The 13,595-nt window shown below is 57.2% G+C and overlaps 1 protein-coding gene and 1 non-coding gene across 5 annotated transcripts in view; both read left to right on the top strand.

Annotated features, from left to right (window-relative positions):
* The window catches only part of CLIP2 (CAP-Gly domain containing linker protein 2), a 75,458-nt gene extending 64,818 nt beyond the window's left edge, over nt 1-10,640 (top strand). For 3 of the 4 annotated variants that reach the window (XM_047837966.1, XM_047837965.1, XM_047837967.1), the window contains 6 exons: nt 2,618-2,701; nt 3,692-3,848; nt 5,422-5,581; nt 7,208-7,390; nt 7,678-7,740; nt 8,592-10,640. In XM_047837966.1, coding sequence (XP_047693922.1) covers nt 2,618-2,701; nt 3,692-3,848; nt 5,422-5,581; nt 7,208-7,390; nt 7,678-7,740; nt 8,592-8,603 — 659 coding nt within the window. In that variant the 3' untranslated portion in view covers nt 8,604-10,640. The remainder of the gene's footprint in view (nt 1-2,617; nt 2,702-3,691; nt 3,849-5,421; nt 5,582-7,207; nt 7,391-7,677; nt 7,741-8,591) is intronic. The other variant, XR_007147703.1, reaches the window with a different exon arrangement.
* Nucleotides 10,641-12,979: 2,339 nt separating this feature from the next.
* TRNAR-UCG (transfer RNA arginine (anticodon UCG)) lies at nt 12,980-13,064 on the top strand. Its single transcript has one exon. It is a non-coding gene; the product is annotated as a tRNA-Arg (tRNA).
* The last annotated feature ends 531 nt before the right edge of the window (nt 13,065-13,595 follow it).

Genomic DNA, 13,595 nt, shown 5'->3' on the forward strand with positions numbered 1-13,595 from the left:
GAGATAACGTCACCTTGCCTCTCTCTTACTGTGAGCGAAGCTTCCTTTCCATTTCCTCTTGGCGTCTTTTGCCCGTGTTGTTCCTCGCGGGTTGTTCATCTTTCTGCTGATTTTTACAAACTATGTACGACATTGCAAACATTCCTTCCCCATTTGTGGTTTGTCTTTGGACTTTCCTCAGGGTCGTATGTGCCGTGCGGATTTGTTTCAAATCAGTCTTTTCTGGGGCACCTGGGTGGCTCAGTCAGTTAAGCTGCTGACTCTTGATTTCGGTCCAGGTCACGATCCCAGGGTCGTGAGATTGAGCCCTACATCAGGCTCTGTGCTGGGTGTGCAGCCTGCTTAAAATTCTCTCCCTTTCCCTCTGCCTCTCCCCTGCTCACGTGTGCACATGGGCTCTCTCTCTCTCTCTCTCTCTCTCTCTGTCTCTCAAAAAATAAAATAAAAATAAATAGGGGAACATGGGTGGCTCAGCCGGTTAAGTGTCTGACTTTGGCTCAGGTCATGCTCTTGTGGTTCGTGAGTTCATGCCCCGCTTTGGGCTCTGTGCTGACAGCTCAGAGCCTGAAGCCTGCTTCAAAATCTTTGTCTCTCTCTCTCTCTCTCTCTCTCTCTGCGCCCCCCGTCCCCCCGCTTGCACTCCCTCTCTCTCTCAAAATAAATAAAAACTCATTTCAAGCTCTCCACTGATTCGAATTACTAATCTTACCACCTTCAAATTCCTTTATATAACTGACTTTATTTCTGGACCTTTTATCCCATTAGTCACCTGTCTGTTCGTGGGCCAGTTCTATAACGTTTTGATTATTGAAGCTTCATATCATCATGACTGCAAGCCTAGCCTTTCCCGCTCTGCTTTTTCAAAATTTTTTGCCTGTTCTTTTTTTTTTTAAAGCTGATGCAACATTAACATAGAATTAACTGTTTTAAAGTGAGCAATTCAGTGGGCATTCGGTACCTTCACGGTCTTGTGTGACCACGACCTCTGTCTAGTTCCAAATCATTCTCATCTCTGCAGAAGGATATCCCCTACCCGTTATCAGTCACTCCCCAGCCTCGGACCACCACTAGTCTGCTTTCTGTCTGGATTTGCCCATTCTGGATATCGACATAAATGGCATCCCGAGACACCTGGGTGGCTCCGTCAGTTAAGCGGCCGACTTCGGCTCAGGTCATGACTCACAGTCTGTGAGATTGAGCCCCGCGTCGGGCTCTGTGCTGACAGCTCAGAGCCTGGAGTCTGCTTCGGATCCTGCGTCTTCCTCTCTCTCTGCTTCTCCCCTGCTCACGCTCTGTCTCTCTCTCAAAGTAATAAATAAACATTAAAAAAAATTCAGAAGGCATCCTACAACATGTGGCTTTTTATGTCTGGCTACTTTTACTTAGCATACTGTATTCCAGGTTCATTCCTGCTTACGGCTGAGTAATATGCCGTCATATGCTACACTTTTTATCCATCTGCCTGTTGGTGGATGTTTGGTCTGTCTCTACCCTTTGGCTATTGTGAGTCGCGTTGCTGTAAGCACACATGTGCAGGTGCTTTGCAAGCGCCTGTTTCCAGTTCTTTGGGGGGTGTGCACCTTCGAGTTGCTAGGTCATATGGCATCTCTGTGTTTAACTCCTTGAAGAAGTGTTTGCCAGACTCTCTCGGCTAGTCTTGCTTATTGTCCAGGTGACTCTAGAATCAGCTAATCTGGGGGCCCCTGGGGTGGCTCAGTCAGACATCCCACTCTTGATTTCAGCTCAGGTCATGATCTCACGGTTTGTGACATAAAGCCCCGTGTCAGGCTCTGTGCTGACAGCCCGGAGCCTGCTTGGGATTTGGGATTCTCTGTCTCCCTCTCTCTCTCTGCCCCCCCCACTCGTGCGTGTGAGTGCCCGTGCCCTCTCTCTCTCTCTCTCTCTCTCTCTCTCTCTCTCTCTCAAAATAAATAAATAAGCTTTAAAACAAAAATAGAGGGGTGCCTGAGTGGCTCAGTCGGTTGGGCGTCCGACTTCAGCTCAGGTCACGATCTCGCGGTCCGTGAGTTCGAGCCCCGCATCGGGCTCTGGGCTGATGGCTCAGAGCCTGGAGCCTGCTTCCGATTCTGTGTCTCCCTCTGTCTCTGCCCCTCCCCCGTTCATGCTCTGTGTCTCTCTGTCTCAAAAATAAATAAACATTAAAAAAAATTAAAAAAACAAAACCAAAAATAGAATCAGCTGATTTAGTTCCATAAGAACTAAAATCGTATTGGTATTTATATTGTCATTACATTACATTTATAAAGTAGCGTACAGAAATGTAATGTTTCTTGCGCTTTCCATAGATTATCTTTTTTAGCACTGCTCTGAGGCTATCCAGTATTCGAACCCCCACGACTGGGTGACACGGGTACCAGGGCCCCAATTTCTCACTCGAGGAAACTGAGACTCTGAGAGTTAAGTGGCCCGAGACCACACAGTGTAGGAGTCTCTTACCCAGAGCGGGTTACCCGGAGAGAGGGCTGGTGTGGGGGAGCGTTTGGACCCTGGAGGCCAGCTGTGGCCTCGTTTTAGGGTTCTTGCGGGAAGGCCACCCCCTCCGCCCCTGCACCTGGAACACTGCAGACAGACCCCTTGTCTCTCCCTCCTCCCCTAGGCCTGCAGGACAAGCTGAACAAAAGGGACAAAGAGGTAGTAGCCTTGATGTCCCAAACCGAGATGCTCAGGGCCCAAGTAAGTGGTAAGTCTCCTTCCTGCAGGGCAGGTGTGGGGGGGCTTTCACGGGGGGGGGGGGGGGGAGCCTCAGCCGGTCGGGCGTGGAGTGGGTTGGCTCCTGGGTCAGGGCGCCCTCTCCCGTTCTGCCCTGAGAGGGCACCATGGGCCAGTCCACCCGCACTGGGTTTGCACCTGAGCCGTGGTGAGAGGGCCGGTGTGGACCCCACAGTGTCCATGAGACAATGAAGGACCCCGGCCGGCCTCTTCCCCCGGAGCCAGTTCTCCGTGTTCTCTCAGTGAACTCCACCAGGTTGCTCTCTGGTCTTGAGGACCATTTCACGGGTGACAAAGATAGAGTGGCTGCTGCCCCCGGTGCCTTTCTAGCTGAAGTACCAGGATTTCAGATTCCGGGGGAAGGATGCCGGCCGCGGCAGGGGACGAGACACAGAGGACACGAGGACAGAGGGGGAGCCCGGGGAGAGGCAGGGGTCTGGAATTGGTGACTTCGTGAACCGGCCCGGCTTCTCCCACCAGAACGCCAGTGGTGGTGTCCACGAGACGGCCCCCCTCCTGGGGAATGGTTCCCACCCCCACTTCTGTCCAGTTCCCACCACGTTCACGTGGCCTTATTGGTCCCGGCCAAGGTCAGCTGACCTCAGACCCCTCCAAGGAAGGCTGAGGTGAAGATTTTGCTTTCCCTCGTCCAGGACACGGTCGTAAGCGCCCGGGTCCTGTCTCGGGCAGGGCGGACCGCTCCCCCGACCCCGAAGGGCCTGCGCTGCTGTGCTTGGGGCCCGTGGCCTGCTTTGTGCAGCTACCCTCTCGGCCCCTTGCTGCCCGGCTCTGCAGGACGAGAGAGACCCGCTCAGTGGAGTGTGTGGAGTCGTTGTGGTCCCCCCGAGAAACCCGGCTCCCTGCCCGGGGCCTTCGCCGCCGCCCCCCCTCCCCCCCGGGTGGGACAGATTCCCATGGCGATCCTGCCCCTCTCTCTGCTTTCCCTGCCGGCCGACCTCAGCACTGGAGGCGAAGTGCAAGGCGGGAGAGAAGAAGGCGGAAACCCTCCAGAAGGAGAAGCGGCGCCTGGAGGCTGAGCTGGAAGCCGTGTCGCAGAAGACCCACGACGCCTCGGGCCAGCTGGTCCTCATCAGCCAGGAGCTGCTCAGGAAGGAGCGGTGAGTTAGCCGTGGGCGCCGCGGTCCCGTCGGGCCCCGACCCTGGCGCCGCTCCACCTGCCTGAGAGGCAGGGCAGGGGCGGGGCGGGAGGGACAGGTGGCTGGCAATGGCCAGCGCCCGCCGCAGTCCCCCGCTGAGCTCAGACGCAGCCTCGGAATCCTTCTCGACACGGATCTCCAGGCAGAGCTTGTAGGCAAGACGAGTGGTTCCCACACTTCTTGGTCCCCGCACCCCCTTCAGCACTTCAAGGTGATGAGGATAACCCCACAGCTTTTGCTTATTGCTTCTGTCTTTGCCACGTTATCAATGAAAGCAGAAATTTTAAAATATTTCTCAATCCATTTAAAAATTATAACGAGCTGGGGTGCCTGGGGAGATGAAGCGCCCGACTCTTGGTTTCGGCGCAGGTCGTGATCTCACGGTCTGTGAGTTCGAGCCCTGCATCGGGCTCTGTGCTGGCAGCATAGAGCCTGCTTGGGATTCTCTCTCCCCCCCCCCCCCTCTCTGTCCCTCCCCTGCTTGTGCTGTCACTGTCTCTCTTAAAATAAATAAACTTTTAAAAAATTGTAGCAAGCAGGGGAACCTGGGTGGTTCACTCGATTAAGCGGCAGACCGGCTCAGGTCATGATCTCACAGTTTGTGAGTTCAGGCCCCATGTTGGGCTCTGTGCTAACAGCTCGGAGCCTGGAGCCTGCTTCGGATCCTATGTCTCCCTCTCTCTCTGCCCTTCTCCCAACCCTAGTCTCTCTCTCTCGAAAATAAAGATTAAAAAAAATTTTTTTTAAATAATAATTTTTTTTTTAATCTTAAAAAGTAAAAAAAGAATGTCTTACCACATGAGCTCCCTTGGGTGAATGTTTTATTTGTTTTGTTTTATTTTTTTTTTAATGTTTTATTTATTTCTGAGAGAGACACACAGCATGAGCAGGGGAAGGGCAGAGAGGCAGGGAGACACGGAATCTGAAGCAGGCTCCAGGCTCTGAGCTGTCAGCACAGAGCCCGATGCGGGGCTCGAACTCACAGACGGTGAGATCATGACCTGAGCTGATGTCGGACGCTTAACCAACCGAGCCACCCAGGTGCCCCTTGTTTTATTTTTTAATTAAACCTTCTGTTCTCTCTTTATCTTTTTTTTTAAGCTTATATATCTATTTTCAGAGAGAGAGGGAGAGAGTGCACGTGTGCATGTGAGCAGGAAAGGGGCAGAGAGAGAGGGAGAGCACAGAGCTGGACATGGGGCTCGATCCCACAAACCATGAGATCATGACCTGAGTCGAAATCGAGGGTCAGATGCTTAACCTACTGAGCCCCCCAGGGGCCCCTGTTCTCTCTTTTTTTTTTTTTTTAACTTGAAAAACATTCCAGAAGAGACCCAGTTCTCTTGACCATCCCATCCCCAAATCTGGCCCCTCTTGGTTTCATGCCTCATGTTTCCACAGCGGCCCCTCGTGGCACAGGTGCTGTGTCCCTGTCAGGGTGGCCTGTCTGTGGGCACCCGGCGAATCTCCACAATGTGGGAACAGAGGGCCAGGGCTGACTAGCTGTTCTGTGCCCCTCACTGGCCCCTGCCAGGAGCCTGAATGAACTTCGAGTGTTGCTGCTGGAGGCCAATCGCCATTCGCCAGGGCCCGAGAGGGACCTGAGCCGCGAGGTGCACAAGGCTGAGTGGCGGATCAAGGAGCAGAAACTCAAGGATGACATCCGGGGCCTGCGAGAAAAGCTGACTGGGCTGGTATGTGGGCCAGGGGGTGGCCTGGGGATGGGGGGATGGCAGGGTGGGCTGAGGCTGCCCCAGCCGTGGTGACTGGCAGCCTCCTAGAGCCAAGTCACAGGGAGGGTTCAGAAGGCCCTAGAATCACGGGTCAGCGATGTAGCCGGTGGAGGGGCCACGGGCGACCCGTTTGCAGACGTTGTAGCCGGCCATGTGGTCGTCTGGGGGATTCAGGGCAAAGGAAGACTTCCGAAGAACTTGAGCTTGTCCAGAGCTAGGACGGACTGGTTCAGGGTGAGCACCCCATGCAGGGGAGGAATCAAGACAGAAAGCAACTCCTTGCTCAGGGTTTGGCAGTGGGGACTCACGCATCAGTCGAAGGAGGGAGATGGGTATATCAAAGCACCTTCTGACCCTGGGGTTCTGGGAGCTGAGACCCCTCCATCAGGAGCAGGAGCCTGACTGGGCTGAGTCCCCGCGGTGGGGGCTGGAGTAAGCGGGCTGTGCGTTGAGGACAAGCCTGTGGCCAGTTACCGCGCCTAGTCAGTTGCAAGAGAAGGACAGGACCCTGTCTGGGAAGACAGGCTGCTGTCCTAGGAAGTTGCTCCGAAGCCCCTCCCTGCCCTCCCGCTCAGCCGCCGGGGTTTGGCCATTGGAGGAGACAGAAGAAGGGAGGCCTTGAGGGCCGGGGGGAGGAACAGGACCCACCCACAGCTGTGGGGGCCCGTAGGGTCAAGGGCTAAGGGGTGTCACACACCCCTCCAATCCTGGCGGGTCTAGCCGGCAGGCAGGATTCCAGGGCCCTTGCGGTCCTTGTGGCTCTGTGAGTCTGGACCTAACTCAGGAGAAGACAAGGCCCTGGGGCTGGCGGAGACTTCAGAGTTTTGATTCTGAGACTTCCCTGAGCCTCATGGAGTGGGGGCAGTGGCATTCTGGCTCCTCTCCGTGGGGAACGGGCTGGTCAAGTTTACATGGATGTGGGAAGTTCCCCTTTAGCTGGGGCGGCCTCTCCTGTGTCTCTCTGAGCTGTCTCTCCCCCCGCCGTGCCACGGGAAAACTGGGAAAGGGCTTGGTGGTTAGAAAACCCCCAAAGTGAGGGAATTTTAGGTGGACGATCAGAGTGGAGCGGAAGGATCTGGAAGCATGCGGCCCAGGGGCAGTTTATGTGGGAGCAGGGAGGCTGGCGGGTGTATCTCCAGGCACCCTGGTGGGCAGGGGTCAGTCGTGGAAGACTTGGGAGCTGAACGTCACAAATGTCCTGTTGGGGAGGGGAGGAGGGTAAGAGGTGATGAAGCCGTGGGTCTAGGGGTGAAGGGAAGGGACCCACCTAAAGACAGTGGGGGAGGGGGAAGGGGGGAGTGGGGGCCACAAGAAGGAAAGAAGGGAGGGCGTCCTGCATTTCAGGACCTGGAGAATCTGAAGCATCTGACAGCCCGGGAATTCAGGGCGGGGGACAAAGAGGATACTTCAGTGGGGACCCTCGAGCGGGGGAGGAAGGCCTGGCCCAGAGAGCAGGGGGGGCCAGGAGAGTTTCCTGCCTGGAGGAGAGACCGCCCTCCCCCCAGCACACATGTGCACAGGTATGTGCACGCGCACACACACACACGATCGCGTGCGTACTCCCCCTCCCTTCCCGGCTGCTTCCAGGACAAAGAGAAGTCCCTGTCGGACCAGAGGCGCTACTCGCTCATTGACCCGTCCTCGGCGCCTGAGCTCGTGCGGCTGCAGCACCAGCTGATGAGCACAGAAGATGTGCTGCGGGACGCGCTGGACCAGGCTCAGCAGGTGGAGAAGCTCGTGGAGGCCATGAGGAGCCCCGACAAGTCCCAGGTGAGCCGTGGTCCAGGGCGGCTGACCCGGCGGCCAGCCATGGGGCACCGCCCTCGGGAAGCGTGGCCCTGTCCTCCGGGAGTCCCGGCCCAAGGGGTACGTGGCTTGATCTTGAGGAGGAGCTCAGACTAAGCTGGGGATGCAGCCTTGGTCCCCCGGGGTCCTGGGACCCGCATTCTGAAGAGCCTCCGATGGCCCCAAGGGGAAGACCTCGCCACCTAGGGGCCAAACCAGGAACTGCTGCCTGGTGAACCTCTCAGCATCTGCGCCTGACTCTCCCTCAACAGGCCGTCCCCAATTCCGGATCTGCAAACGGCATCCACCAGCAAGACAAGGCCCACAAACAAGAGGTAAGGGGCCGACTCCTCTGGACAAAAAAACCCCGAAAAGCACCAAAATCATGACGGTGCATTTGCGCCAGAGGCTTCACCGTCGGGTCGCTCACGACCTGGGGCCAGTGCAGTTAAAGTTGGCTCGGCTGTCATCTGTTCTTTTAACCTCGTGTCTCTTTTTTTAAGGTCTTTCATAATAAAAGTTAAAACATGTCTATTAGGAAACGTTTGGTGGGGGGAAAGACCCAAAATAGATAAAGAAGATAGTCCTCCTGCCCAGAGGTGACCAAGGTTGACATTTTGAAATGATATCCTTCTTGAACTTTGCTGTGTGTGTGCGTGTGTGTGTGTGTGTGTGTGTGTGTGCATACCCAGTCGGTCCTCATTATTCACAGATTCCTTACTTGCAAACCTACCTCCTCGATAAAATTTGTGACCCCAGAATCAATACTCACAGCACTTGTGTGGTCATTCACGGACACGTGCAGAGGGGAGAAAAATTCGAGTCACCTGACATGCACATTCCTAGCTGAGGTCCGACAGACGACCCTCTGCCACCCTGTTCCTGCTCTCAAAAGTCAACAAGTGTCCTTTCCACGGTCTATTTTGTGCCACGTTGGCCACATTTTTGTGTACACGGGCACTCGGTGCTCTTTGTGAGACCCATCTGCTCTCACCCCTTCCCCTAAACTGCTCCCACCCTACCTCCTGTCTCACTACACCCCAGACACCGCAGAGTGGCTTTTCCTGCCCCGGGGCCTTTGCATGTGCTGTCCCCGCTCCCTGGCACAAGTGGGCTCTCAAACAGCCCACCCCACTCCCTTCACTATCTGAGACACGCTTGCTGATCAAGGCCTTGCTCCCCCCAGGAGAAGCACTGACCCTGAGGGACACCGTGGAGCAGCCGAGTCCACAGCAGAGCCCCTCCGGCCTGCCCCGGCGGCGCCCCCTCCAGGCAGGGGCCAGGACTGTCACTTTGGAGACAAGAACAGTGTTTGTAACGATAACGTGCCCACTGCCGCGGACAATCCCCCACCCCGACCCCCCTGCCGGACCGGGAGGCTCCCTCAAGCACCACCTTCCACAGCGAGCGGTACAGTCCTGGCCTGGACCCCGGGACCTTCAGCCTGGACACCCTGGACGCCCCGGCAGTTTCTGGAGTTTGGGGAGGCTGAGGTGATCCGGCCAGGCCCCTCTCGAGCTGCCCTGAGGACCATCTTGGCACCCCAGGTGTGTCCCTGCCCTCCCTTTCTTCTCCTTCTTCTCCCGGGTTCCCCTGAGACCCCAGAGAGCCATCGTCCTGGGAAAGGGTCAGAGGGGGCCCAGCTAGGCACCAAGGAAGGCAGGCCAGGCCTCAGGAGCCGGGTGGGGACCCCCTTTTCTGCAGCCACTTCCGGGCCTAAGCAGTCCCCGGGCTTCTTGCCCCCATAGGCTGAGCCGCCTTCAAACAGTGGTCCGAGACCCGTCGGCCTATCTGCCCAGTGAGGCCCGGGTTCAAGGTGTTGGGGGCAAGGTCCTTCTCCCCCCAGCCCCCAACACCATCTCACATACACAGCTCCAAGCTGCTGGCCAGAGGGTAGCCACCAGGGCCAGGAGCCACAGTATTAGGAAAGTTCAGAAGCCCCTCTCCCCATCCCCCACCACGCACCTGGCTTGGAGCGGGGGGGGGGGGGGGGGGTGGGGGGGGTGGGGGGGGCAGGGTGGCCGCAGGGCGTTTGGACTGGTCTGGAACGTGTCTCCTGGGTTGACCAGACGCTCCGAATCTGGGCCTGTGCCCTGCGGACATGCCCACGCAGGCTGCGCCACGTGCACCCCCTGACCCTTGGCACACGCACGGAGGGAGCAGGCGTGCACACGCGGTCGTGGGGGGTGGGCATTTGCAGTCAGCCACGCTCAGGACGCACACGCTGGGGTGCACAGGACACACGCTCTTGGGACCGAGCGCCAGGTCTGGCAGGCCCGCGCCCACGTACATTGCAAACGTTGCTACCACCTGGCTGCGTGCCCACACGCCCAGGCATACGTAGGTGGGTGAGCGTTCAGGGATGCGTGTGCCACACACGTGCATCAGAATGCACACGTACCAACAGCCCCCTTTCTTACCAGGCACCTGTCCAGAGCTTTGTAAGCCCGTCTCCTATAGCCAAGGAAAGAGCCCAAGGGATGTTGATGACGAGAAAAATCTAGCCGCCTCTCTCCTCTGCCCCCCGAGTCCAGCTGAGTTCCTCCAGACCTGTGTGTAGCGGGAAAAGCCAGTTCAGAAAAGCCTCTAGAGCTGGAGGGCCCGCAGGGTACCGCTTTGGGCCTGCCTCCACCTCCCGCAGCTCAGGGAGGGTTTTCGTTCGGGGTCCTCCCCTGCCAGAGGTTCGCAGGGGAAACCTGATGGCCCATCGTGGTGTTCCCGAAATGCACCAGGATGGGAACGCAGACTGTGCCCTGGGAACAACCTTGGTGGCCTTCGGGTGCTCCCAGGCACAGATGCGTGTGGCTCCCATCCTTGCCCAAACTCAGCCCATCCTGGGGGGGGGCAGCCAGTTCGTCCCATCAGCCCCCCACCTCCCCACTGGCTTCTGGTAGCTCTCGCATGCGGTTTTATTAACAACAGTCTAGAAGCGATGCTTTAGTGGCCTAACCCAGAGTCAAATACTACTCTTTCCAGCAAAATCTGGCAGCTCGCCCCTCCTACGGGAGGCACTGATTAGTCTACTAACAGCCAAAGGCCCACACCAGGAGGGGTTGAGCCCCCAAGGCGGCTGGCAGGTGGCAAAGAAGCCACTTGGCTGCGAGCGTCTCCGCCTGTCCGGTGTGGGCTCAGCCGTGCCCCGTCCCCAAGCCCTCCCGCACCCTTGCCCTCCCCAAAGTGGAAGTGTTGAAGTGTGGCGAGTCTGTGCTCGAGACAATAAAGCTTGTGACTGAGGTCTGGGGCCTTCGTTGTCTGCTTTTCTCTGTGGGCGCCCCAGTGCATGCCAGGAGTCGATAGTCCCGTTAGCTGCCAACTAATTCCTACTCAGTTGTGAATGGCTGATGAGGGCCTCAGAGGGCCTGGCATTTAAGAAGTCCGGGAGACTGCACCTGGCCTTGTCCAAAGAGCAGGAACCCAGCAGGGACGGGACGAGCACGAGAGATAGGTCAGCGGGACGGGAGGCGCGGCAAGGCGGCCGGACAGGGCCGGGGGTCTGGATTTGAATCTGCTGGAAGTATGACTGGGCCCAGAAGGAAAAGAACGAAAAACCCCTGACGTGCCAAATGACGAACACGAGTTCAGTGAGTTCGGGGAGAACACTTAACCTTAGTGAGCAAATTCTATCTCCTGCAGCAAGCTTTCTAGAGATCAAACGAACGGTCGAGGTTTTGCAAGCTCTGTGGTCATTTTACAGGTTTTGCAGTAGACGTTGCCTCCCTGGGAGACCGAATGAGGCTGTCGAGGTTGACAGCTGAGTCTGGAAGCATCGTGCGGTCTCCCGAGCGCTGCATCAGCACAGTGGGAGGAAGCAGGGGGAGGAAGTCCTCGGGTGAAGGGCTTAAGGAAGGGGCCGTGTGCGAGGTGTGGCCACGGCTAAGGGAACCCACAGGGCACCACTGCCACCCCAAAGGGGCAAAGGAGCTGTGAGTGAAACCAAAAGCTGCATCTGTGGAGGGGACCCCACCCCAGGTGGTGCGATCTAGGCGAGCAGGATCTGGAGGGTGATGAACCCAACCGGGAGCCCAGGCAAGGCAGCCTGTTGGAGGGCGAGAGGCCAGCCCCTGGGCGCACAGAGCCCGGAGAGAGGGGGTGCAGAATGGGTCTGGGGAGGGGGTGGGAACAAATGGGGAGCTCTGGGGCCTCAGATGTTAATGGGCTCTGTCGTTCCGGAACCGACCTTACCAGCCCGGCATTTTGAGATTCAGAGAGCTCCTGCAAACAGGATTCTTTTCCTCTCCAGGCTTCTCGGACACCGCTGTGATTTCTGGTTCCTTTCCATTGCCTCCCCCTGCCCCCCGCCCAGGCCCCATCACCGACTGAGTCTAAGGGCCCTAAATGCATCACTCTTGCTGATGGGGGCGGGTAGTGTTGCGGGGGGGGGGGGGGTAGTGTTTCTTTGGCCAGTTCAGACTTGGGTGCAAACTGCATGCTGGGGGCCTGTGGTCAGAAAAGACCGGAAGCCCCGGCCCATTCAAGTCTCCTGAGCCAGCAGTCAGGGTGACCCCGTGTTACCTGCTGGGAAGAAGAAGGTGCTGGGTGCAGGGAGGAAAGAAGAGGGGAGCAGGCAGGGAGTGTCAGAGAGAGTAGGGGACCTGGCGGCTCAGGGAGAGGCCCGGGGCAAGGCTGGAGCACAAGGCTTACTGTCACCAGCGCTGAGGGTGCAGGGGACATGAGGCCAGAGGGCAGAGGGCCCGAATCTCACAGGAGGAGCCCCCAAGAGGTGCCGGATAGAAGACACCTGTGCCGGGATGAGAGAACTCCTCGAGGGGCTGGTGAGGAAGGGGAGATGTCCCGTCCTCAGGGGCTCACAGCCTCGAGGACAGACGGCTCCAGGGATGGGGGGTGGGGGCTTCGGGAGGGCGTGTGCAAAGCGGAAGGGCCCGAATCTCACAGGAGGAGCCCCCAAGAGGTGCCGGATAGAAGACACCTGTGCCGGGATGAGAGAACTCCTCGAGGGGCTGGTGAGGAAGGGGAGATGTCCCGTCCTCAGGGGCTCACAGCCTCGAGGACAGACGGCTCCAGGGATGGGGGGTGGGGGCTTCGGGAGGGCGTGTGCAAAGCGGAAGGCCTGGAGGGTGGCCTTGACCCTGCGTGTGTGTTCGGGGTGGGGGTGGGGGTTCTCAGCACCCCTCTGGAATGAGCACAGGCACCCTTGTCAGGACATCCTTGACATCCAGCCCAGCTGCCACCCTCTGACTGTGTGGACCAGCCCCCCCTGCTCTTCTTCCCTGAGCCTCAGTTTCCTCATCTGTGACATACAGAAAATAAAACCGTTCTCACACACTGTGGGATCTAAATGAGACCCCCGAATGGGGCGCCTGGGTGGCTCTGTCGGTTAAGCGTCCGACTTCAGCTCAGGTCACGATCTCGCGGTCTGTGAGTTCGAGCCCCGCGTCGGGCTCTGGGCTGATGGCTCAGAGCCTGGAGCCTGCTTCCGGTTCTGTGTCTCCCTCTCTCTCTCTGCCCCTCCCCCGTTCATGCTCTGTCTCTCTCTGTCTCAAAAATAAATAAACGTTAAAAAAATAATTAAAAAAAAAAAAGTAAGAAGAACACTAAAAAAATTTGTCTTGGGGCGCCTGGGTGGCTCAGTTGGTTGAGCGTCCGACTTCGGCTCGGGTCGTGATCTCACGGTCCGTGGGTTCGAGCCCCACGTCGGGCTCTGTGCTGACAGCTCAGAGCCGGGAGCCTGTTTCGGATTCTGTGTCTCCCTCTTTCTCTGACCCTCCCCTGTTCATGCTCTCTCTCTGTCTCAAAAATAAACGTTAAAATTTTTTTTAAAAATTTGGCTTATAACTGGGAGTTTGTACCTTTGACCCCCTTCGCCCATTTCACCCACCCTGCAAACCGCCCCCCACCTCTGGTAACCACCCATCTGTTCTCTACATGTATGGGGACTTTTTAAAAATTTTATTCCACATATAAGTGAGATCATACAGTATTTGTCTTTATCCATTCCTCTCTTGATGCTCAGCCGGGTTGAGAAATACTGTGTACTCTACCCACGAAGACATGGGAAGAGACGAATGTTGGTAAGAACATTATTAATAAAATAGGATGGACAAACTGACGCCAGAGTCTGGACGGCCTGTCGCCATCAACCAAGCCCCCGAGTCCCTGACTCAAGCCTTGAGAAGCTGCCTGGGGCTGGGGCTGGGGGGGCGGGGACAGGGAGGGGGAGGCGGTCAACCCA

The sequence above is a fragment of the Prionailurus viverrinus genome, chromosome E3, assembly GCF_022837055.1.
Source record: "Prionailurus viverrinus isolate Anna chromosome E3, UM_Priviv_1.0, whole genome shotgun sequence".
NCBI lineage: Eukaryota > Metazoa > Chordata > Mammalia > Carnivora > Felidae > Prionailurus > Prionailurus viverrinus.